The sequence below is a fragment of the Oryctolagus cuniculus genome, chromosome X, assembly GCF_964237555.1.
Source record: "Oryctolagus cuniculus chromosome X, mOryCun1.1, whole genome shotgun sequence".
In the NCBI taxonomy this organism is placed as follows: domain Eukaryota; kingdom Metazoa; phylum Chordata; class Mammalia; order Lagomorpha; family Leporidae; genus Oryctolagus; species Oryctolagus cuniculus.
Window position 1 is genome coordinate 132872140 of NC_091453.1, and position 22726 is coordinate 132894865.

The 22726-nt window shown below is 53.0% G+C and overlaps 1 protein-coding gene across 1 annotated transcript; it reads right to left on the reverse strand.

The window, feature by feature from the left end:
- Positions 1-315: 315 nt before the first annotated feature.
- Positions 316-1283, reverse strand: LOC138847487 (olfactory receptor 10V1-like). The gene has a single exon (XM_070066374.1). The coding sequence runs from the start codon at positions 1281-1283 to the stop codon at positions 345-347; it is 939 nt and encodes a 312-aa protein (XP_069922475.1). The 3' UTR covers positions 316-344.
- Positions 1284-22726: the final 21443 nt, after the last annotated feature.

The window sequence follows — 22726 nt, forward strand, 5'->3', positions numbered from 1 at the left end:
TGGCTCAGGGTCCTGTTTGGGTCATCTCGTGGCCTTCTGCTTGCCGGTGCCCACGTCTCAGGCGGTGCCCCAGATGATGGGTGGGGCTGTCCCTGAGGGCGCCATGGAGCAGCCATGAATGCTCCGAACCGCCACATCTCAGAAGACCCTGGGATGCCATCCACGTTTCAGACCTCAGCACAGGAGCCAGTGGGTGGCAGGTGTTCTCAGAACCATGCAGGCGCCCTCACACGTGAGGAGCCGGGCCGCTAGGTCTGCACTGAGGTGAGAGTGCGTTCTCGAAAGGAGGCCACGTTGGTCCTGGTGGGCCCGGCCTTCGCCTCCAGCTCGCCCTGGGCTGGGCCTCAGTGGCCGTGGCTCTCCAGCAGTCTCCTGAGGGCACCCTTGACTTCCTTGTTCCTCAGACTGTAGATCATAGGGTAGAGCATGGGAGTCACGTTGGTGTAGATTAAGGACACGATTTTGTCCTGCTCTGGGGTGTAGCACGACTTGGGGCGAATGTAGATGAAAATGGCACAGCCGTAGTGCAGAAGAGAGACCAGCAGGTGGCCCGTGCAGGTGGAGAAGGCTTTGCTCCTGCCCTCAGCAGAGTGGATTTTGAGAACAGCAGCGATGATGAACGCATAGGAGAGCAGGATCAGCACGAAGGGAATCAAGAGGATGAGCATGCAGACAACGAAGATGGCGACCTCGTTGGCTCGCGTGTCCGAGCAGGCCAGGAAGAGCACAGCGGGGATGTCACAGAAGAAATGGTTGATCTCGTGGGACTGACAGAAGGGCAGCAGGAATATCAGTGTGGTGAGGGTGAGCGAGAGGGCAAAGCCGCTGATGCAGGCCAGGGCCAGCATCCGCAGGCAGAGGCCCCTGGTGATGAGGAGTGCATAGCGCAGGGGGTTGCAGATGGCCACGAAGCGGTCATAGGCCATCACAGCCAGGAGGAAGCACTCGGCCCCGCCCAGGGCGATGAAGAGGTGCATTTGCAGCGCACAGGCCAGGAAGGGCATCCGCTGGCTCCTGGACAGGAAATTGGCTAGCATGTTGGGGACAATAACCAACGTGTAGCAGATTTCAATGGCAGAGAGGTTTCGAAGGAAGAAATACATGGGAGTCTGGAGGCAAGAGTCGATGAGGGTGATGAGCACAATCGCTGCATGCCCTGCCAGGGTGACAAGATGCATGATTAGAAAGAGCCCAAAAAAGAGGATCTGCAGGTCAGCCATCTCCCCAAAGCCCAGGATAACAAACTCAGAGCTCAAGGTGTGGTTCTTCCGCACCGGCTCCATCCCGTGTGCTCCTCCGGACGGCCCGTGAGCTGGGGAGGCCAGCCTTCGTGCAAGTCCCAGGCCGTGGGAAACCCCGGAGCCCTGTGCACGGACCAGAGTGTCGTCAGCTCTCCCGGCCCTGCCACCGCCTTTTCCAGGCTCGCCCTGGAGTTCACTGTGTCAGCCCCGGGACTCCGGCCCTGTGTTCAGTGAGCATGAAGAGCTGCTCCTGGGAGGTCGCCTTGGAACACCTGTGGGGCTGTTACAGAGACGGAGCAGATGAGTGAACCCTAAAGACGGAGCTGTTTTCCAGAGATGCCAACCCCCGGCTTTCTGCCCAAACTGCTTGCGTCAGGAGGAGCTGGCGGGGGTGGGGGGTGGCGCCATCTCTGCCGCAGAGGTTCAGGGGGAGACTGGGCCTGCGGGGCTGCTGACGCTGCAGGGGGCTCCTGCAGGATGAAGGGTCACTGAGGTGATCTTACACAGTTTGGACTTCGTGCCAGCAGACTCCCAGGATTCCTGCTGCCAACAGGCCGCCCACAGTGGGCTAGGGGGCAAGCCAAAGCCCACAGTGGCAGCTGCCCCTCTGGCACCCATCGCTCCTCATGGCGTGGAGGCCCTGGCTCATGCGTCACCTCCTCCCAGCCTTTGCTCGACCCCTACGTTTCCTCAGCACTCTGGACTCCCCCTAAGCATATTATTTGCCACCAGGTCCTGTCATTCTCCGATGCTTTCTCCAGCTTGATCAACAGCCTATGAGCCCCATAATGGCAAAAGTGGAGAGCCGTGCTGCCTGTCACACCCTGGCTGAGGCTTGCTCAGGATCTCAGTAAACGTTTGTTGAACGAATGCCTCCCGCTCATCTGCACATGCTTCTCTGTTAGTTCCGGGCCAGATGCCGAGTGAGACGAGGGCAGAGGGAGGGGCTGGGTCCCAGGTAAGGCACCCCCAGGACAGAGCGGGAGAGTCAGGGAGGGACCTGTCTCAGGACGCAAGTTACAAGCCAGATGGGGAAGGGGGGAGACCTTATAAGGGGTCTAGAGATTTAGCCAAGCGTGAATCTGCAGGAGTTAGGGACCCTGTGGGAAGGGCGCTGCCACCGAGCGAGCGAGCGAGCGAGCGGGGCTCACTTCTTAGGGACGGCTGAGGATCCGAGTGGTTTTCATGACAGCTCTGCTTGGCATAGGTGGTGGTGGTGAGTCCAGGGGCTCAGCCATGTGCGGGTTACGCTGAGCATCATTGTTGGCTCCTGTTTACCTCACCGGCACCTGGATCGTTAGAGCTGGACCAGTACCTAGAGGGAAATGTGCGCATTCCTCCGTTGCCTGCATGACCTCCCCTCCGCAGCCGACAACAAGCCTGGCCGCACCAATGGCTCTGCCCGGACGCCACAGTCAGTCCCTGCGCAAAGGGCCCCTGCCCTGCTCAGGCCCAGCCCTGCGCAGCCCAGCCAGGGCTTCCCCCCGTCACACAGCCCCACGACGGTCCCAGGAGCCCCAGTTACAAGGACTGGCAGAGGGCCCGGTGATCAGCTCCTTCCACACAAGCGCCGCCTACAGCTGAGCTCAGCCCCGTCTCATGACTCAGCCCGGCCTCCCAGCCTCCACCTGCCCAGCCTTCCTCTGAACCCCAGGTTCTCCTTTGCAAGCTCTGTCTAAGCATGAGAACGCTTCCTGGTTTAAGTTTTTCCTCCTTGGACTGTACCCTGGGCTTTGGCTTCACTGCAACAAATCACTTGTACCCTCTTCCCCCGTGACAGTGCTGTGGAAATGTGGCGATTACTTTCTCATGCTTGGGGCCAAAACCCTTGAAAACATCAAAAACACGATGAAAATGAAAGCACAAGTCACGTAGGATTCAGCAACTTAAACAGTGCGATGTGAAAGTCAGCCTGAAAGTTTTCGATCCCTCAGGGCTCCCTCCCACTCTGCAAAGAGATCCACACGCACACACATTCACACACACGCGCACCCATACACACAAGGCTACTGTAAAAAGCTTATGGGGGAGGGCCGGCGCCGTGGCTCACTTGGTTAATCCTCCGCCTGGGCGCCGGCATCCCATATGGGCACCGGGTTCTAGTCCCGATTGCTCCTCTTCCAGTCCAGCTCTCTGCTGTGGCCCGGGAGGGCAGTGGAGGATGGCCCAGGTGCTTGGGCCCTGCACCCACACGGGAGACCAGGAGGAAGCACCTGGCTCCTGGCTTTGGATCGGCATGGCGCCGGCTGTGGCGGCCATTTGGGGACTGAACCAACGGAAGGAAGACCTTTCTCTCTGTCTCTCTCTCTCTCTCACTCTCTGTGACTCTACCTGTCAAAAAAAAAAAAAAAAAAAGAAAACGAAAAAGAAAAAAAACCTTATGGGGGAAATAGGGAAATATGAGTTTACTCTGGTGCAAACTGCTTTCAGATAGATGCCCAGTTTTTTCAGAACGTGCGTTTTCCACATATTGTGGAAAAAGTCTGCACCAAAAAAGCCCTTTTGCACCAAAGTATACTGATACATTTTGTGTGAACTTTTTGAAGTACTCTTTTTTTTTTTTTTTTTTTGGACAGGCAGAGTGGATAGTAAGAGAGAGACAGAGAGAAAGGTCTTCCTTTGCCGTTGGTTCACCCTCCAATGGCCACCGTGGCCGGTGCGCTGCGGCCGGCACACCACGCTGATCCGAAGGCAGGAACCAGGTGCCTATCCTGGTCTCCCATGGGGTGCAGGGCCCAAGCACTTGGGCCATCCTCCACTGCCTTCCCGGGCCACAGCAGAGAGCTGGCCTGGAAGAGGGGCAACCGGGAAAGAATCCGGCGCCCCGACCGGGATTAGGACCCCGTGTGCCGGCGCTGCTAGGTGGAGGATTAGCCTAGTGAGCCGCGGCGCCGGCCTTTGAAGTACTCTTGCATGCACTTGCAGCTGCATACTCGTACACACAGTCATTCACATAATTGCACATCCATGCACACACACACAAACAAAATGCACGAAGGCTCACATGCACACGCTTGCACGTGCACCTGCGTAAACAATCACCGCAAACATTTTTAAAAAGACCCGGGTGAGATCCTCACCTCGGAATTCCGCGCATCGGTTGACTTCATTCTTTTTGATGGCTGCGTTGTGGATGCACTGTGACTTCAGCAGGCGTAACTAAACACTAATGACAAATATATGGAACTGTATGAACAAGGAGAAATGAAATAAAGACAAGGTAATGCCTTCATTCTGTGATGGCCTCCACGGTGCAGCGCTTTCTTCTCTCTCTCTGTCACATTCCGCGGCACAAGCCCAGCCGGGTGTGGAGCAGAGAGCACTGCCCTGCTCGTTCCTCACGGGCCGAGCAGCCCTGGAGAAGAGGCCGGGGGTCACCTGAGAGGGGCGCAAGGGTGTCCGAAGCAGAAATCTGGGGAGCAGCCAAGGTGGGACGGAGGTTCTTCTGCTCCCACCTGCGGTCAGGGAGGAGCTGAGAAGGATGCACGGCCCAGCCTGGGGAGAGCAGCGGCCGGAGCGGGCGACCGGGACCTGGCAGCAACAGCTTTGCAGAGCCACACGGCAGCTCATCAGCCTGTGTGGACCGGAGGGAGCACCCCCCGGAAGGGTTGCTGCTGGCTGTTATGAAGGCTGCGTCCCGGGAGGAGCAGGTCCGACCCGAGACTCGGGCTAAACAGCAGGGAGGGCCGGAGGGGAAAGTCCTGGGAGAGGTCAGGGAGGAGCCCGGGCTGCAATCCTTCCCCACCGGGAGTGCCTTCCCCAGGTGGCTCAGCCCAAGCCAAAGCCAAACCCAGAGCCGGAGGGCTGCCGATTGCTTGTGAACTAGAGCGTCCTACAGGGCTGCATGATGCCGGAGCCCAGTTCGCTGCACCCCCCCACCCCGTGGTGGGCTTAGCAGGGTGTAAATGGGCCTGGCGGGCTGCATCCAGTGGCAGAAAACCTCCTGGTTCGGGTTGGGTGGAACCCAGTGAGCAAGCCTTGCTCAGGAAAGGCGTCCAGTGTGCAAGGGAGCCTAGGTGATGGCTTTGTGAGCTCCTCCATCCCAGGCTGAGCGCCTGCGGTTCTGTATGGTCACTGAGAGGAGCGGGATCAGGGCTCGCATCTGCAAACAGGAAATGGGAATGGGACCTACCCCGCCCCCCCCCCCCAAGACATCCCTGTTTGTGCTTAGAGTCACGCACAAGCCCGCTCCAATAATTCTAGTAGTTTCTCCTCTATCCCTGAGAAGGACTCCCAACACTGCTGGCAGGGGCTGGGGGTGGGGGTGGGGGTGGGGTCACGGTACCTTTCCAGCCTTGCCACTATCCCCCCCACCCATTCCCCATATTCTCTGTGCCCCTCCTCACCGCCCAAGTTCCTAGACAAAAGTTCCTTGGTTGTTAGCAGGACAAAGGGATTCAAAGCTTAGTGTTCTCAGCTCTCACGGAGGAGGCTTTGGCAGCAGCTCTGTGATGTGCTCTTGCCCTGCCTTGGGCAAGAGTGGGACTGCACGAGGTCCCTGAAACCCACCCCTGCTCAATCTGAGAGGCTGACCAAGGAAAGCCCCAGCAGCCCGAGGGAGAGGCCTGGCCTGGAGGCTGGGAGTGCCCTGCTCACAGAGGCCAGGGGACTCTTGCAGCAGGCGTGGTGGATGCCGGGCTTACCTTCAGGTAGGGCCCACAGGCAGGGGAGGAATGGAGGAGCTGTCACACACGCACTGCACGCTTTGGAAGACAGCTGCCTCAGAGGGCATGCAGGTAACTGGGCCTGCTGCCTCGGAAGCCCCCAGACCTTCCAAAGCAATAGCAGCTCAGGTACTGCAGCTGGCAAACTACCCCTAAGGCCTGCTTCTCTCTCTGTTTAGACAGCATGAATTCTGGTAGGATTTGGGGCCATCCACTACTGAGTTCTGGGAACGTAGCTCTGCTGGGACATTTTAAGACAATGACTTGGGGCCGGCATTGTGGCACAGTGGTTTGAACCCCAGCTGCTCCGTTTCTGATCCAACCCCCTGGGAATGCACCTGGGAAAGCAGTGCAAGATGAACCAAGTCCTTGGGCCCCTGCACCCATGTGGGGACTCGATGAAGCTCCTGGCTCCTGGCTTCAGCCTGGCCCAGCCCTGGCCATTGGGGCAATTTGGGCAGTGAACTGGTGGATGGAAGATTTCTCTCTCTCTCTCTCATTTTATCTCTCTGTGTCTCTCTCTTTCTCTCTGTTACTCTGCCTTTCAAAGAAACAAAACTTTTAAAGCAACATTGCCTTGCATTATAAATGTGGTGGGTGTAGGACTGGGGATCGATATCAAAGACATCCTTTGAACTATGTGGACTCTGTCTAAGAGAAAGCCACAGGGAGTTGGCATTGCAATCATACAGTAAAGCTGACTTCTGAGTAGAAGACAGATTGGAGACTGTGACTTGTGACAATTCCTTTCAGCTCTGTCTCATCACATCTAAAGACTTTCATTTTGAGATTCTCTCAAATGTCTTTGAACTTCAACTTGCAAGGAGACTTTTGAACTTTACTCTCTCCCCAGGAAGCTTCTCATGATGATGGTTTATATTTGGGTCGCCTGGTATGCTGGATGCTTATGACTGGAGTGTCATAGGGTTGCATTTGCTCTTGCTGCAGGATCTCTGATGCGATGCGTCGGGCAATGTTTGCTGTACATATCTTTTGTAAATTAATTAGTTAATTAATTAATTAATTTGAAAGACAGAGTTACAGAGAGAGGTCGAGAAAGAGAGAGAGGTCTTCCATCTGCTGGTTCACTCCCCAAATGGCCGCAATGGCCGGAGCTGAGCATATCTGAAGTCAGGAGCCAGGAGCTTCTTCCGGGTCTTCCATGTGGGTGCAGGGGCCCAAGGACTTGGGCCATCTAGAACCGGTGCCCATATGGGATGCCGGCACTTCAGGCCAGGGCTTTCACCAACTGTGCCACAGCACTGGCCCCCATACCTTTCTGATCACGTGGTTCATTCATCAAAAGCTCTGAGCTGAAGGGGCTTTGGTCTCTTTTGCTTCATTTTTCTAAGAATTATTTATTTGTTTGAAAGGCAGAGTTATATATACAGGGAGAGATAGAGGCAGAGACAGAGAGAGGTCTTCCATTCACTGGTTCACTTCTCAGATAGCCACAATGGCCAGAGCTGTGCCAATCCAAATCCAGGAGCCACGAGATTCTTCTGGGTCTCCCACACGGGTGCAAGGGCCCATATGGGATGCCAGCACTGAAGGCGGCGGCTTTACCCGTTACCCCGCAATGGCACCGGCCCCATCTTTTGCCTCTTCTTTCCACCCAGCTGAGGATGTGGGCCTCCTCTACAGAGCCTCCCCTTCCTCCAACGGGTTGTTCCAAGCATAGACACCAGGTGAGCACGGCATCAGCAAGCCCGCTCGGCTCGCACAGCAGGCTAGATCCACAATGAAGCCTGTGTCAGCACGAGGGCTGGGTGTGGGGTCCCCAGCTGCTGGCAGGGAAGAGCTGTGCTGTGCAGCTGCTGTTCCCTGATCAGCCACATCGTGAGCCTCAGGCCTGACTCACATTTATCATTTACTTAGTTATTGGGGTGTCAAACACACAGGAAAGCAATCCTAATTGGGGGCCTCAGATTTCCTTTGGCCTTCTCGGCCAGCACTTCTGGTTCCCAGAGTGCAACCCCCGCCCAGTCCCCTGCGTCATGTTGCCCGTGACCTTGATGCTTGTCTGCAGGGAGTGAGGAAGCCACAGCTGGCCCCGCAGCTGGGCACTAAACTCAGCAGAACCCTCACATGGATTAGATTAAAATGAGATGGAGCAACCTGGTTGATCACTGGTTTCTCATTTGAGCCATCATGGAGGACCGCCTCCCTCCCTCCTTCTCCCTCCAGCTGGGAGGACCCCCTCCTCGCTCTCTCCCTCCCTCTCCCGCCCACCCCCTCGGTCCATCCCTCCCTCTCCCACAGTCATGGAGGACCTCCTCCTCTCTCCCTCCCTCCCTCTCCTGCCTTCCTTCACCCCCCCCCCAACCCTCCTCTTTTTCTCTCCCTCCTTCCCTCTTGCTTCCCTCTCCTCCTGGGTTTCCAGTCTAGCATGAATCCGTACTTTTGAAAAATACAATAAAACTGGTAGTGAGATTAACTGAATAAATACATTCAAAATGTAACTTCATATTTTTATCACTAGATTCAACAGACATAAAGTCACTCTGTTGCCTAAACCCTCAGTACTTTCCACGGACCACAAATACTTTGGGGGTCATCACCAATCCTCAGACTGTCTTTCTTTTTTGGGGCTGTCAGAACAAAATACCACAAAACAAACTGTGTTGCATACAACAACAGAAATGTGTTCCCTTCCAAGCCCTGGAAGTCACTGGTCCAAACTCAGTCCTGGAGGTGGCTGGCATTCCTTGGTTCCCCTTGCCTTTTAGGCACTGAGATGAATCACTCCAGCCTCTCTTGCCTCTGTGTCTGTCTCCACATGTCCAATTTTATAAGCCCACCAGCTTCTGGACCACTCGAATGAGTTCCTTTCAAGTAAGTACATGTTCCTGGTTCCAGGTAGTCCTAAATTGGGTGAGGTGGGATACTATTCCACCCCTCCATGGACCATCATCATTTTGCAAAGCTGACTTTCCGTGGCCCTCACATACAGGGCGCAAGACTGATAGAAAGGCAAAGTCAGGCCTTGTTCCTGGTTCCTTGTGGAAATCACAGGTGCTATCCCACAAGGGCCTGAGCTCAAGGTAAGGCTGAGCTATGCAGCAGCTGGAGAAAGGGCACACTTCCTGCCCTGCCAGCACTCCTGGAAGCCCAGTCAAGTTGTGGTTTCAGTTCTTCTTCTTCCTCCTCCTCCACCTCCTTTCCTCCTCCTCCTTCTCCTCCTATTCCACCTCCTCCCCTTCCTCCTCCTCCTCTTCCTCTTCTCCTTATTCCTCTCCTCCTCCTCCTTCTTCTTCTTTTCATCCTCCTCCGCCTCCTCCTCCCCTCCTCCTCCACCTCCTCCCCTCCTCCTCCTCCTCGACCTCCTCCCCTCCTCCTCCTTCCTCCTCCTCCTCCTCTTCTTCTTCTTCCTCCTCCTCCTCTCCTTCTTCTTCCTCCTCTCCTCCTCCTCCTCCTTCTTCTCCTTCTCCTCCTCCTCCTTCTCCTTCTCCTCCTCCTCGACCTCCTCCCCTCCTCCTCCTTCCTCCTCCTCCTCCTCTCCTTCTTCTTCCTCCTCCTCCTCTCCTTCTTCTTCTTCCTCTCCTCCTCCTCCTCCTTCTTCTCCTTCTCCTCCTCCTCCTTCTTCTTCTTCTTCTTCTTCTTCCTCCTCCTCCTCCTCCCCTCCTCCTCCTATTCCACCTCCTACCCTTCTTCTTCTTCCTCCTCCTCATCCTCCTTCTCCTCATTCTTTTCCCCTTCCTCCTTCTCTTCCTCCTCCTCCTCTTCTTCTTCTTATTCCTCCTCCTCCTCTTCTTCTTCCTCTCCTCCTCCTCTTCTCCTCCTCCTCCTTCTCCTCCTCCTCCTCCTTCTTCTTCTCCTCCTCCTCCTTCTTCTTCTCCTCATCCTTGTCCTCCTCCCCTCCTCCTCTTCTTCCTCCTCCTCTTCTTCTTCTTCTTCTTCTTCTTCCTCCTCCTCCTCCCCTCCTCCTCCTTCTCCTCCTATTTCACCTCCTACCCTTCTTCTTCTTCCTCCTTCTCCTCATTCTTCTCCCCTTCCTCCTTCTCTTCCTCCTCCTCCTCCTCTTTCTCCCTCCTCCTCCTCTTATTCTTCTCCTTCCCCTTCTTCTCCTTGTCCTCCTCCTCCACCTCATCCCCTTCCCCTCCTCCTCCTTCTCCTCCTCTTCCTCCTTTTCCTGCTCCTCCTCCTCCTCCTCCTCCTCTTCTTCTCTTCGTCATCCTGGCTGGGCTTGAGCCAGGAGCGATGACCTCCACCCATGTCTCCTATGACAGCGGCAACCATCACTGCCACCTCCCAGGGTCTGCATCTGCAGGAAGCTGGGATTGGGAGCTGGAGCCAGGACTCAAACCCAGGCACGGGAATGTGGCATGCAGGCATCTGAACTGCCAGGTCAAACGCCCACCCTGTTCTCAGTTTTTCTTCGAGACAGTCTGAATTCTGCTGCTTACGTCTCAACGTCCACTCCGAGTGCGCACGTTTGCCTTCCTGTCAGTCCCTGAACCCATGCTGAGCATTGCTTCACTCACCACAGTCAGTACAGATCCTGGCCTTGAGGCGGTGCACAGTGAATGACGACAGTGTGCCCGGACAGGGGTCACTGACTCTTGCAAGGCTCTCGAAACAAAGCCTTGGACAGGGAGCCCTGAAATCCTATGCGTTGAGCTGCGAGGTCACAGAATGAACTTGTATGTTGCAATTCTTGGCTCAAGGAGTCCATCTTTCGCTCCATCAGAGACCACACTTACAATTGCAGCTGCCCCGAGAGACTACTCACAACTTCAGAGTATGCTTGCTGTGCACCTCTAAGGGTTCCCCCCTGAGGCTTTCTTGTCAAGATCTTCGATGTTTCCTAAGGCTCTCTCTGGTGAATAAGGCCAGCAGAGTCAACTTCCAAGTTGGCTTTCCCCTCCTCAGCCACATTGCCAGACTGGGGCACTAGGATTCCCCCCCTGAGCCCTGTGACTCTGGGAAGTTTCTCTCTTCCTAGAGTGTGAGTCTCACTGGAGATGTGCCAGGAATAGTTGGCTTTCGTGTGTCCCTAGCAAGGAAACCAGACTTTCATATGATGTCTCCTGGCTTTATGCCATCCCTGGATCGTGTGCATTGGAGCGACAGTGGAGGGCTACAGGGCGCCTCCAATTCAGGCTGCTTCTCTGGGGACAGCCCAGGCCTCTGAAGTCCTTTGCAAGCTTGTGGCTAGAGAGCGGTCCCTTTCATCTTTCCCAGGTGGGCCTCAGCCTCCAGGGACCAACTAGTTAGGAAACATTGATAGTCATGGAAAAAGAGTGAAGTTTAGCCTCTACCCCCAGGAGAGAAGAAATACTCATCTCTGTCCACATGTTCATTTTTTACTACACTGCTTTTCCAGAAGCAGAAGAGAATTACCTGTTAAGCATCCAACCTTTAAAGAATCAATTGGGAACTAATACATTAGTAATGAAGACACACACACACACACACACATACACACACACACAGCTAGGAGGCCCTTGGGTCTAGTTTAATCTCTTACTGTTGTTAGCTCCTCAAGCCACTAAGGGCTGGGCCCCTTGGCCTCTGTCAGAAGGAACGGTTTTTATGGGCAGAGATCACAGTTCTGTCTCTCCTCTCTCTCACCACAGTGAACCACGCGTCAGCACTCTAGGTGCAGGAAGACTTTATATGGGCATGCAAAATATTGCTTAATTGGGGCAAATGCATCATGGCACGACAAGAGAAGGGTTATGAAACATCGCATCGTGTTTATCCCATAGCAGATTTAGTCTCGAGGTCTTGGGAACACAAATTTGGCTCAAATCCGAGCAGAGAGGGCTCTTGGCCTGATTTTCTGCACCTCCACCCTGAGTGTGTGGGTCTACTTGAGTCAGCTGCTCAGCCCACCTCACAGACGTGACGGTGATGATTCTATCTTCCAAGGGGTGATAGGACAGGGGTGCTATTTTTGGAACTGCATGCCACCTGTGGGGTTCTTGGTGGAGAGCCCTTTGGGGCACGTCCCTTGGGGATGGTGGTGACAAGGTCTCAGGTCTTTGGATGGAATCCCCAGAAGAGAAAGGAGAGTCTAGTCACTCAAGTGCATCTGTGTGAGCACTGGCCCTCGTGGCAACAAGAAGCCGCCACCTTCCAGAAGAGCTCGTCTGTTTCATGCCGCAGGGCATGGTAGCAGGCTTCGCAGTGGGAGCTTGCCATGGAGCACACTCCGTCTGTCAGTGGCCTTTGAAAGGCTGTGTGGTTTCAGTGCCTGCTCTTCAAACCTAGGTAGGTATGCACACTGCCGAGGGTCAACAATGTCGCTCCAAGGGGTGGCAAACTGTGAGTGTTCATGGTAAGCCAGAATCATATCATGGTGAACTATTTAAATGTACAAAAACTATCAGACACTGGTTTGAAGGGGTGTGTGTGTGTGTGTGTGTAGAAGTGTGTGCGCACAGGTTCACAAAATGCTGCAGGGAGGAGAACAGCAGCCTCCGAGGCGTATCGGACAGAATCTCGGCCCGGCCTCAGTCCTCTCCTCTGTCAGCTCTGTGACTAGGAACGTGACAAGTGGATACAGCGACCTCTTCCCAAGGGCCTCACGGGAAACTTACCTTTGCTTCCCCATGTCCACAGGGAGCCCCTGCTTTGTTTCGGGCCTATGCTGGGGCCCCGGGCACCACTGGCCACCAGTGCCAGGACCTGGAAATGTGTTCAGCTGAAACCCATGGAAGGCACACAGCCCTGGGGAAGAGCAAGGAGGGCACATTCCTGCGGCAGAAGTCTGCTGCTGGAAGAGTCTGGGGGCTCGCACTGGGGAGGGGCAGGCTGGCTTCACCAGGGCTAAGGCGAGGGTTTTTCTCCCTCACTCTGTCATGGGGACCCCACAATTAGTAAGCATCTGAAAAGCTTTGTGTCTCCCCTCCTTCCTGCTTGAGGACAGAAGCCAAAGACCATCAGGAAATGACTAAGTTGTGTTCAGTCTGATGGTTCTCAAACTACAGGGGCATTGGTACCACTTGCAGGGCTTGCTAAAGCAGGTGTCTGAGCCCCACTCCCGGAGATTCCGACACAGCAGGTCCAAGACGGGACCTGAGAATCTGCACCTCTGTCAGGTCCCGGGGCTGCTGCTGCAGCTGGCCCAAGCGCCTCACCTTCAGAGGCCCTGATCTGGCCACCTGGCACTCCTGTGAGGCTATTGGGATGAGCTGCTCATGAATGCAGTTGCTGCTTTCCTCTGGCTGCCCCCTCCTCATCCTACAGGCAGGGCCAGCCCTTTGGACCCCACTGCTGGGGAGCAGGAGCCAGGGTGTTACCCTTTGTTTCTTCTCCCCACCCCACCCCTCCTCTCATTCTTCATGTCTCAACAGAGAGGGCACCTCCTCCCTGGTGAAAGGGCTGGGCGCCCCTGCTGGGTGCTTTTCAAAACTAGGACCTCAGACCTCCCCAGGATACTCTGCTGATTCTTTCTCTCTCATCCACTTGAGCACCACTTGAGGGCAGGGACTTACATGTTTAGGAGGTTTCTGGTAGTGAGTCTTGGTGTGAGGGAAGGAGTCTTTGGTTTCCAAAAGTGTAGAGCTTGAGAGAAAGCATGGATGTGTGTGTGTGTGTGTGTGTGTGTCTGTGAGAGAAGGAGAGAGGTGTGTGTGTGTGTGTGTGTGTGTGAGAGAGAGAGAGGTGTGTGTGTGTGTCTGTGAGAGAGAGATAGAGATGTGTGTGTGTGTGTGTGTGAGGGATGTGTGTGTGTCTGTGAGAGAGAGAGAGGCAGAGGTGAGAGAGAGAGAGAGAAAGAGAGAGGATGTGTTTGTGTGTGTGTATGAGAGAGAGGGGGGTTGTCTGAGAGAGAGGGGTGTGTGTGAGAGAGAGAAAGAGAGAGGGATGTGTGTGTGTGGAGAGAGAGGGGGCATGTGTGTGAGAGATATGTGTGTGTGTGAGAGAGGTGTGTGTGTGTCTGTGATAGAGAGGTGTGTGTGTGTGTGAGAGAGAGGGATGTTGTGAGAGAGAGAGAGAAAAACAGAGATGGAAATGTGTGTGAGAGAGAGAGGGGGTTGTGTGTGTGTAGGAGAGAGGGATGTGTGAGAGAGAGATAGAGAGGGATGTGTGTCTGTGAGAGAGAGAGGTGTGTGTGTGTGTGTGAGAGAGAGAGAGAGAGAGGGAGGTGTGTGTCTGAGAGAGAGAAAAAGAGGGGTGTGTGTGTGGCAGAGAGAGAAAGGGATGTGTGTGTGTGTGTTAGAGAGAGGGATGTGTGCGTGTGTGAGAGAGAGATGGATGTGTGTCTGTGTGTGAGAGAGAAGAGTGTGTGTGTGTGTGTGAGAGAGAGAGAGAGAGAGGTGAGTGTGTGTGAGAGAGAAAAGGGGGATGTGTGTGTGTATGAGAGAGAGAGAGATTGGGGGTGTGAGCGAGAGAGAGAGGTGTGTGTGTGTGTGAGAGAGGGATGTGTGTGTCTGTGAGAGAGAGATGGGTGTGTGTTGTGAGAGAGAGAAAGAGAGAGGGATGTGTGTGTGTGAGAGAGAAAGGGAGTGGGATGTGTATGTGTATGGGAGAGAGAGAGGGATGTGTGTGTGTCTGTGAGAGAGAGGGTGTGTGTGTGTGTGTTTTTGTGTGTGAGAGAGAGAAAAAGAGAGATGATGTGTGTGTGTGAGAGAGAGTTGTATGTGTGTGTGAGAGGGGTGTGTGTGTGAGAGAGAATAGAGAAAGAGAGAGAGATGTGTCTGTGTGTGTCAGAGAGAGAGAGGGATGTGTGTGTGTGTGTGAGAGAGAAATAGAGAGTAATGTGTGTGTGTGTGTGTGTGTGTGAGAGAGGGGTGTGTGTATGAAACAGGGATGTGTTTGTGTGTGTGAGAGAGAGAAAGAGGGATGTGTTTGTGTGTGAGAGAGGGATGTGTCAGAGTGTGTGTGTGAGAGAGTGGGATATATATGTGCGTCTGCGAGAGAGAGAGAGGGGTGAGTGTGTGTGAGAGAGAGAGAGGAGTGTGTGTGAAAGAAAGCGAGAGAGAAGGAGAGAGGGATATGTGAGTGTTTGTGTGAGAGAGGGGGAGTGTGAGAGAAACAGAGAGATGTGTGTGTGAGAGAGTTGTGTGTGTCTGTGAGAGAGAGATAGGTGTGTGTGTATGAGAGAGAGAGGAGTTGTGTTGTGAGAGAGAGAAAGAGAGAGGGATGTGTGTGTGTGTGAGAGAGAGGGAGTGGGATGTATGTGTGTATGAGAGAGAGAGTTGTGTGTGTGTTTGTGAGAGAGAGTGGTGTGTGTGTGTGTTTTTGTGAGAGAGAGAGATAGAGAGAGGTGTGTGTGTGAGAGAGAGATAAAGAGAGATGACATGTGTGTGAGAGAGGGGTGTGTATGAGAGAGTTTAGAGAGAGAGATGTGAGTGTGAGGGGGGTGTTTATGTGTGTGAGAGAGAGGTATGTGTGTGTGAGAGAGATATAGGGATGTGTGTGTGTTAGAGAGAGAGAGGGGTGTGTGTGAGAGAGAGAGTAGAGAAAGAGAGAGGGATGTGTCTGTGTGTGAGAGAGAGGAAGAGGGATGTGTGTGAGAGAGAGAGAGAAAGAGAGAGTAATGTGTCTGTGTGTGAGAGAGGGGTGTTTGTATGAGAAGACGGGGTGTGTTTGTGTGTGTGAGAGAGAGGGAAGTGTGTCTGTGTGTATGTGAGAGACATAAAGAGAAAGAGAGGGATGTGTGTGAGTGGTGTGTGTGTGTGAGAGAGAGGTGTGTGTGTGTGAGAAAGGGGTGTGTGAGAGAGAGAGAGAAAGAGAGAAGGATGTGTGTGTGTGTGAGAGAGAGAGGGATGTGCCTGTGAGAGAGAGATTGGGTGTTGTAAGCAAGAGAGGGGTGTGTGTGTGTGAGAGAGAGGGATGTGTGTGCGTGAGAGAGGGATGTGTGTGTGTGAGAGAGAGGTGTGTGTCTGTGTGAGAGAGATAGAAAGAGAGAGGGATGTGTGTGTGAGAGAGGTGTGTGTGTCTGTGTGAGAGAGAGGGGTGTGTGTGTTAGAGAGATGGATGTGTGTGTGTGTGAGAGGGATGTGTGTATTTGTGTGTGTAAGAGAGGAAGGGATGTGTGTGTGAGAGAGTGGTTTGTGTGTGTGTGAGAGTGAGAGAGAGAAAGAGAGAGGGATTTGTGTGTGTGTGAGAGGGAGGGGTGTGTGTGTGTGAGAGAGAAGAGAGGGATGTGTTTGTGTGTGTGTGAGCGAGGGGGTATGTGAGAGAGATGTGTGTGTGAGATAGAGGTGTGTGTGTCTGGGAGAGAGAGGTGTGTGTGTGTGTGTGAGAGAGAGAGAGGGATGTGTGTGAGAAGGAGAGAAAGAGAGAGGGATGTGTGTATGGGGGGTGTGTATGAGAGAGAGAGACGTGTGTGTGTTTGTGAGAGAGGTGGATGTGTGTCTATGATAGAGAGAGGTGTGTGTGTGAGATAGAGACAGAGATGGATGTGTGTGTGTGAGAGAGAAACAGGGATGCATATGTGTGTGTGAGAGAGATGGGGTTGTGTGTTTGTGAGAGTGAGAGGGATGTGTGGCAAGAGAGATAGAGAGGGATGTCTGTGTCCTGAGGAAGAGAGAGAGGGGTGTGTGTGTGTGTGTGTGTTTGAGAGAGAGAGAGAGAGAGAGAGAGAGAGAGAGAGAGAGAGAGAGGTGTGTGAGAGAGAGATGTGTGTGTCTGTGTGTGAGAGAGAGGGATGTGTGAGAGAGAGAGAAAGAGAGGGATGTGGGGGGCGTGTGTGAGAGAGATGTGTGTGTTTGTGAGAGAGGTGGATGTGTGTCTGTGAGAGAGAGAGCTGTGTGTGTGTGAGGGGGGGATGTGTGGGGGTGTGTGAGAGGGGTGTGTGTGTGTGTGAGAGAGGGATGAGAGTGTGTGTGAGAGAGGGATGTGTGTGTGTTTGTGTGTGTGTGAGACAGAGGTGTGTGAGAGAGAGAGACAGAGGTGTGTGTGTGAGAGAGAGAGGGGCTTTTGTGAGAGTGATAGAGAGAGGGATATGTGTGTGAAAGTGAGAAAGAAAGGAAGGTGTGTGTGTGTGAGAGAGAGAGGAGTGTGTGTGTGAGAGAGAGAGGGATGTCTGTGTCCTGAGAAAGAGAGAGAGGGGTGTGTGTGTGTGAGAGAGATGTTTGTGCGTGTTTTAGAGAGAGGTGTGTGTGTGTCTGTGAGAGAGAGGTGTATGTGGTGTGAGAGAGAGGGGTGTGTGTGTGTGTGAGAGAGAGAGATAAAGAATAGGGGTGTGTGTGGAGAGGGAGGGGGTGTTTGTGTGTGTGAGAGAGATGTATGTGTGTGTGAGAGAGGTGTGTGTGTCTGTGATAGAGAGAGGTGTGTGTGTGACATAGAGACAGAGATGGATGTGTGTGTGTGTGAGAAACAGGGATGCATATGTGTGTGAGAGAGATGGGGTTGTGTGTGTGTGAGAGTGAGAGGGGGATGTGTGACAGAGAGAGATACAGAGGGATGTCTGTGTACTGAGAAAGAGAGAGGGGTGTGTGTGTGTTTTAGAGAGAGAGAGAGAGACAGGGAGGTGTGTTTCTGAGAGAGAGAGAGGGATGTGTGTGTCTGTGAGAGAGAGGTGAGTGTGTGTGTGTGTGTGTGAGAGAGGTGAGTGTGTGTGTGTGAGAGAGATGTGTGTGTGTCTGAGAGAGAGGTGAGTGTGTGTGTGTGAGAGAGGGATGTGTGAGAGAGACAGAAAGAGAGAGGGATGAGGGGCGTTTGTGTGAGAGAGATATGTGTGTGTTTGTGAGAGAGGTGGGTGTGTGTGTGTGAGAGATTGCTGTGTGTGTGTGTCAGAGGGATGTGTGGGTATCTGTGAGAGAGAAAGAGGGGTGTGTGTGATATAGAAAGAGAGTGGGATGTTTGTGTGTCTGTGAGAAAGAGAGGGGTGTGTGTGTGTGAGAGAGAGAGATATGTGTGTGTGTTTTAGAGGTGTGTGTGTGTCTGTGAGAGAGAGGTGTATGTGGTGTGAGAGAGAGGGGTGTGTGTGTGAGAGAGAGATAAAGAATAGGGGTGTGTGTGGAGAGAGAGGGGGTGTTTGTGGGAGAGAGAGGTGTATGTGTGTGTGAGAGAGGTGTGTGTGTCTGTGATAGAGAGAGGTGTGTGTGTGACATAGAGACAGAGATGGATGTGTGTGTGTGAGAGAGAAACAGGGATGCATATGTGTGTGTGAGAGAGATGGGGTTGTGTGTGTGTGAGAGTGAGAGGGATGTGTGACAGAGAGAGATAGAGAGGGATGTCTGTGTCCTGAGAAAGAGAGGTGTGTGTGTGTTTTAGAGAGAGAGAGAGAGAGGGAGGTGTGTTTCTGAGAGATAGACGGATGTGTGTGTGTGTGAGAGAGAGGGATTTGTGTGTGTGTGTGTGAGAGAGAGAGAGAGAGGGGTGGGATGTGTGTGTGAGAGAGAGAGGGATTTGTGTGTGTGTGTGTGTGAGAGTGAGAAGGATGTGTTTGTGAGAGAGATGTGTGTGTCTGTGAGAGAGGGATGTTTATGTGTCTGTGAGAGAGAGAATGATGATGAGAGAGAGAGAGAGAGAGAGAAAAAGAGGGATGTGGGGGCCGTGTGTGTGAGAGAGATGTGTGTGTTTGTGAGAGAGGTGGGTGTGAGTCTGTGAGAGAGCTGTGGGGGGTTTGGGGGTGTGAGGGGTGTGTGTGTGAGAGAGACATGAGAGTGTGTGTGAGAGGGATGTGTGTGTGTTTGTGTGTGTGTGAGAGAGAGACAGAGGTGTGTGTGTGAGTGAGAGAGGGGCTTGTGTGAGAGTGAGAGATAGAGAGGGATGTGTGTGTATGAGAGAGGTGTGTGGGTGAGAGAGGGATGTGTGTGTGAGAGAGAGGATGTGTGTGTATCTGTGAGAGAGTTGGGTGGGTGTGAGAGAAAGAGAGAGGGATGTTTGTGTGTCTGTGAGAGAGGGAGGTGTGTGTGAGAGAGAGGGGGGATGTGTGTGTGAGAGAGAAGGGTGTGAGAGAGAGAGGGGTGTGTGTGTGTCAGAAAGAGGCATGAGAATGTGTGAGAGGGATGTGTGTGTGTTTGTATGTGTGAGAGAGAGAGACAGAGGTGTGTGTGAGAGAGAGGGGCTTGTGTGAGAGTGAGAGATGGAGAGGGATGTGTGTGTATGAGAGAGGTGTGTGGGTGAGAGAGGGATGTGTGTGTGTGTGTGAGAGAGAGAGGAGTGTGTGTGAGAGAGAGAGGGATGTGTGTGTGAGAGAGATGTGTGTGTCTCTGAGAGAGAGGTGAGTGTGTGTGTGTGAGAGAGGTGAGTGTGTGTGTGTGAGAGAGAGAGGGATACGTGAGAGAGACAGAAAGAGAGAGGGATGGGGGTGTGTGTGTGACAGGGATATGTGTGTGTTTGTGAGAGCGGTGGGTGTGTGTCTGTGAGAGAGAGAGAGCTGTGTGTGTGTGAGAGAGGGATGTGTGGGTATCTGTGAGAGAGAAAGAGGGGTGTGTGTGAGAGAGAGAAAGAGAGAGGGATGTATGTGTGTCTGTGAGAGAGGGGTGTGTGTGTGTGAGAGAGAGAGAGAGAAAGATGTATGTGGTGTGAGAGAGAGAGGGGTATGAGTGTGTGAGAGAGAGAGAAAGAATAGGGTGTGTGTGGAGAGAGAGGGGGTGTTTGTGTGAGAGAGATGTATGTGTGTGTGAGAGAGGTGTGTGTGTCTGTGATAGAGAGAGGTGTGTGTGTGACAGAGAGACAGAGATGGATGTGTGTGTGTGTGAGAAACAGGGATGCATATGTGTGTGTGAGAAAGATGGAGTTGTGTGTGTGAGAGTGAGAGGGATGTGTGACAGAGAGATAGAGAGGGATGTCTGTGTCCTGAGAAAGAGAGAGAGGGGTGTGTGTGTGTGTTTTAGAGAGAGAGAGATAGACAGGGAGGTGTGTTTCTAAGAGGGGGGCATGTGTATGTGAGAGAGAGGTGTGTGTGTCTGTGTGAGAGAGAGGGGGATGTGTGAGAGAGAGAGAGAAAGAGAGGGATGTGGGGGGGCGTGTGTGTGAGAGAGATGTGTGTGTTTGTGAGAGAGGTGGGTGTGTGTCTGTGAGAGAGAGAGCTGTGGGGGGATGTGGGGGGTGTGAGAGGGGGGTGTGTGTGAGAGAGAAAGAGAGAGGGATGTTTGTGTGTCTGTGAGAGAGGGATGTGTGTGTGTTTGTGTGTGTGTGTGAGAGAGACAGAGGTGTGTGTGTGTGAGAGAGGGGCTTTTGTGAGAGTGAGAGAGAGGGATGTGTGTGAGAGAGAGAGTGAAAAAGAGAGGAATGTGTGTGTCTGTGTGAGAGAGAGGAGTGTGTGTGAGAGAGAAAGAGAGAGGGATGTATGTGTGTGTGAGAGATGTGTGTGTGTGTCTGTGAGAGAGAGGGGTCTGTGTGTTTTAGAGAGAGCGATGTGTGTGTGTTTTAGAGAGAGGGATGTGTGTTTCTGTGTGAGAGAGAGGGTCTGTCTGTGTGAGAGAGAGATATGTGTGTGTGTCTGTAAGAGAGAGGTGTGTGTGGTGAGAGAGAGAGCGGGGTGAGTGTGTGAGACAGAGAAAGAGATAGGGATGTGTGTGTGGGCAGAGAGGGGGTGTTTGTGTGTGAGAGAGATGTGTGTGTGTGTGTGTGTGTGTGTGAAAGAGGTGTGTGTGTCTGTGATAGACAGAGAGGTGTGTGTGTGAGAGAGATAGAGATGGATGTGTGTGTGTGTGAGAAACAGGGATGCATATGTGTGTGAGAGAGGGGGTTGTGTGTGTTTGTGAGAGAGAGACAGGGAGGAGTGTTTCTGAGAGAGAGAGAAAGAGAGGGTTGTGTGTGTTAGAGAGAGGTGAGTGTGTGTGTGAGAGAGAAAGAGAGAGGGATGTGAGAGAGAGAGAGGGATGTGTTTGTCTATGAGGGAGGGGGGTGTTTGTGAGAGAGGGATGTGTGAGAGAGAGAGAGAAAGAGAGAGATGTGTATGTGTGTGAGAGAGGTGTGTGTGTCTGTGAGAGAGGGATGTTTGTGTGTCTGTGAGAGAGGGATGTGTGTGTATGTGAGAGAGAGAGAGGGATGTGGGGGGCATGTGTGAGAGAGAGATATGTGTGTGTTTGTGAGAGAGGTGGGTGTGTCTGTGAGAGAGAGCATGTGTGAGAGAGAGATATGTGTGTTTTGTGAAAGAGGTGGATGTGTATCTGTTGGAGAGAGAGCTGTGTGTGTGTGAGAGAGAGGGATGTTTGGGTATCTGTGAGAGAGAAAGAGGGGTGTGTGTGTGAGAGAGAAAGAGAGTGGGATGTTTGTGTGTCTATGAGAGAGAGAGGTGTGTGTGTGTGTGAGAGAGAGATGTGTGTGTGTGTGTGAGAGAGAGAGAGAGGTGTGTGTATGGTGAGAGAGAGAGAGGGGTGTGTGTGTGTGAGACAGAGAAAGAGATAGGGATGTGTGTGTGGAGAGAGAGGGGGTGGTTGTGTGAGAGAGAGATGTGTGTGTGTGAGAGAGGTGTGTGTCTGTGATAGAGAGAGAGGTGTGTGTGTGTGACATAGAGACAGAAATGGGTGTGTGTGTGAGAGAGAAAGGGATGCATATGTGTGTGTGAGAGAGGGGGGTTGTGTATGTGTGAGTGAGAGAGGGATGTGTGTGTGTGTGAGAGAGAGGGATGTCTGTGTCCTGAGAAAGAGAGAGAGGGGTGTGTGTGTGTGTGTGAGACAGAGAGAGAGAGAGAGGGAAAGGGAGGTGTGTTTCTGAGATAGAGAGAGAGATAGAGAGATGTGTGTGTTAGAGAGAGGTGAGTGTGTGTGTGTGAGAGAGAGAGAGAGAGAAAGAGACAGGGATGTGTGTGTGAGAGAGAGGGATGTGTGTGTCTATGATGGAGAGAGAGGGGGATGTGTGTGTGTCTCTGAGAGCGAGAGGTGTGTGTGTGAGAGAGAAAGAGAAAGAGAGAGGGATGTGTGTGTAAGAGAGAGGTGTGTGTGTGTCTGTGAGAGAGGGATGTTTGTGTGTCTGTGAGAGAGAGAGGGATGTGTGAGAGAGAGAGAGAAGGAGAGGGATGTGGGGTGTGTGTGTGAGAGAGAGATATGTGTGTGTTTGTGAGAGAGCTGGGTGTGTGTCTGTGAGAGAGAGCTGTGTGTGTGTGAGAGAGAGAGGGATGTGTGTGTATCTGTGAGAGAGAAAGAGGTGTGTGTGTGAGAGAGAGAAAGAGAGTGGGATGTTTGTGTGTCTGTGAGAAAGAGAGGGTGTGTGTGTGTGTGTGTGAGAGAGAGACAGATGTGTGTGTGTGAGAGGGATGTGTGTGTATCTGTGTGAGAGAGAGAAGTGTGTGTGTGAGAAAGAGAGAGGGATGTTTGTGTCTGTGAGAGAGAGAGAAGGGTGTGTGTGTGTGAGAGAGAGAGGGGTGTGTGTGTGTGTGTTTCTGTGTGAGAGAGACAGGGATATGTGTGAGAGAGATGTGTGTGTGTCCATGAGGGGGAGAGAGAGAGAGGGATGTGTGTGTGTTTGTGAGAGTGAGAGAGGTGTGTGTGTCAGAGAGAGGTGTGTGTGAGAGAGATGTGTGTGTGTTTGTGAGAGAGAGGGATTTGTGTGTGTGATATAGATGGAGGTGTGTGTGTGTGAGAGAGGGGGCTGTGTGTTTGTGAAAAAGAGAGAGAGGGCTGTGTGTGTGAGAGAGAAAGAGAGAGGGATGTGTGTGTCTGTGAGAAAGAGAGGGGGTTGTGTGTGCATGAGAGAGAGAAAGGGATGTGTGTGAGAGAGAGAAAAAAAGAGAGGAATGTGTGTGTGTGAATGAGAGCATGGGGGATGTGTGTGTGTGAGGGTGGGAGAGTCATGTGTGTGTGTGAGAGAGTGATGTGTGTTTGTGTGTGAGAGAGCTGTGTGTGTGAGAAAGAAAGAGGGATGTGTGTGTGTGAGAGAGAGATGGCTGTGTGTGAGAGAGAGTGAGAGAGGGATGTGTGTGTCTCTGCGAGAGAGAGGGGTTTGTTTGTGTGAGAGAGAGAAAGAGAGAGG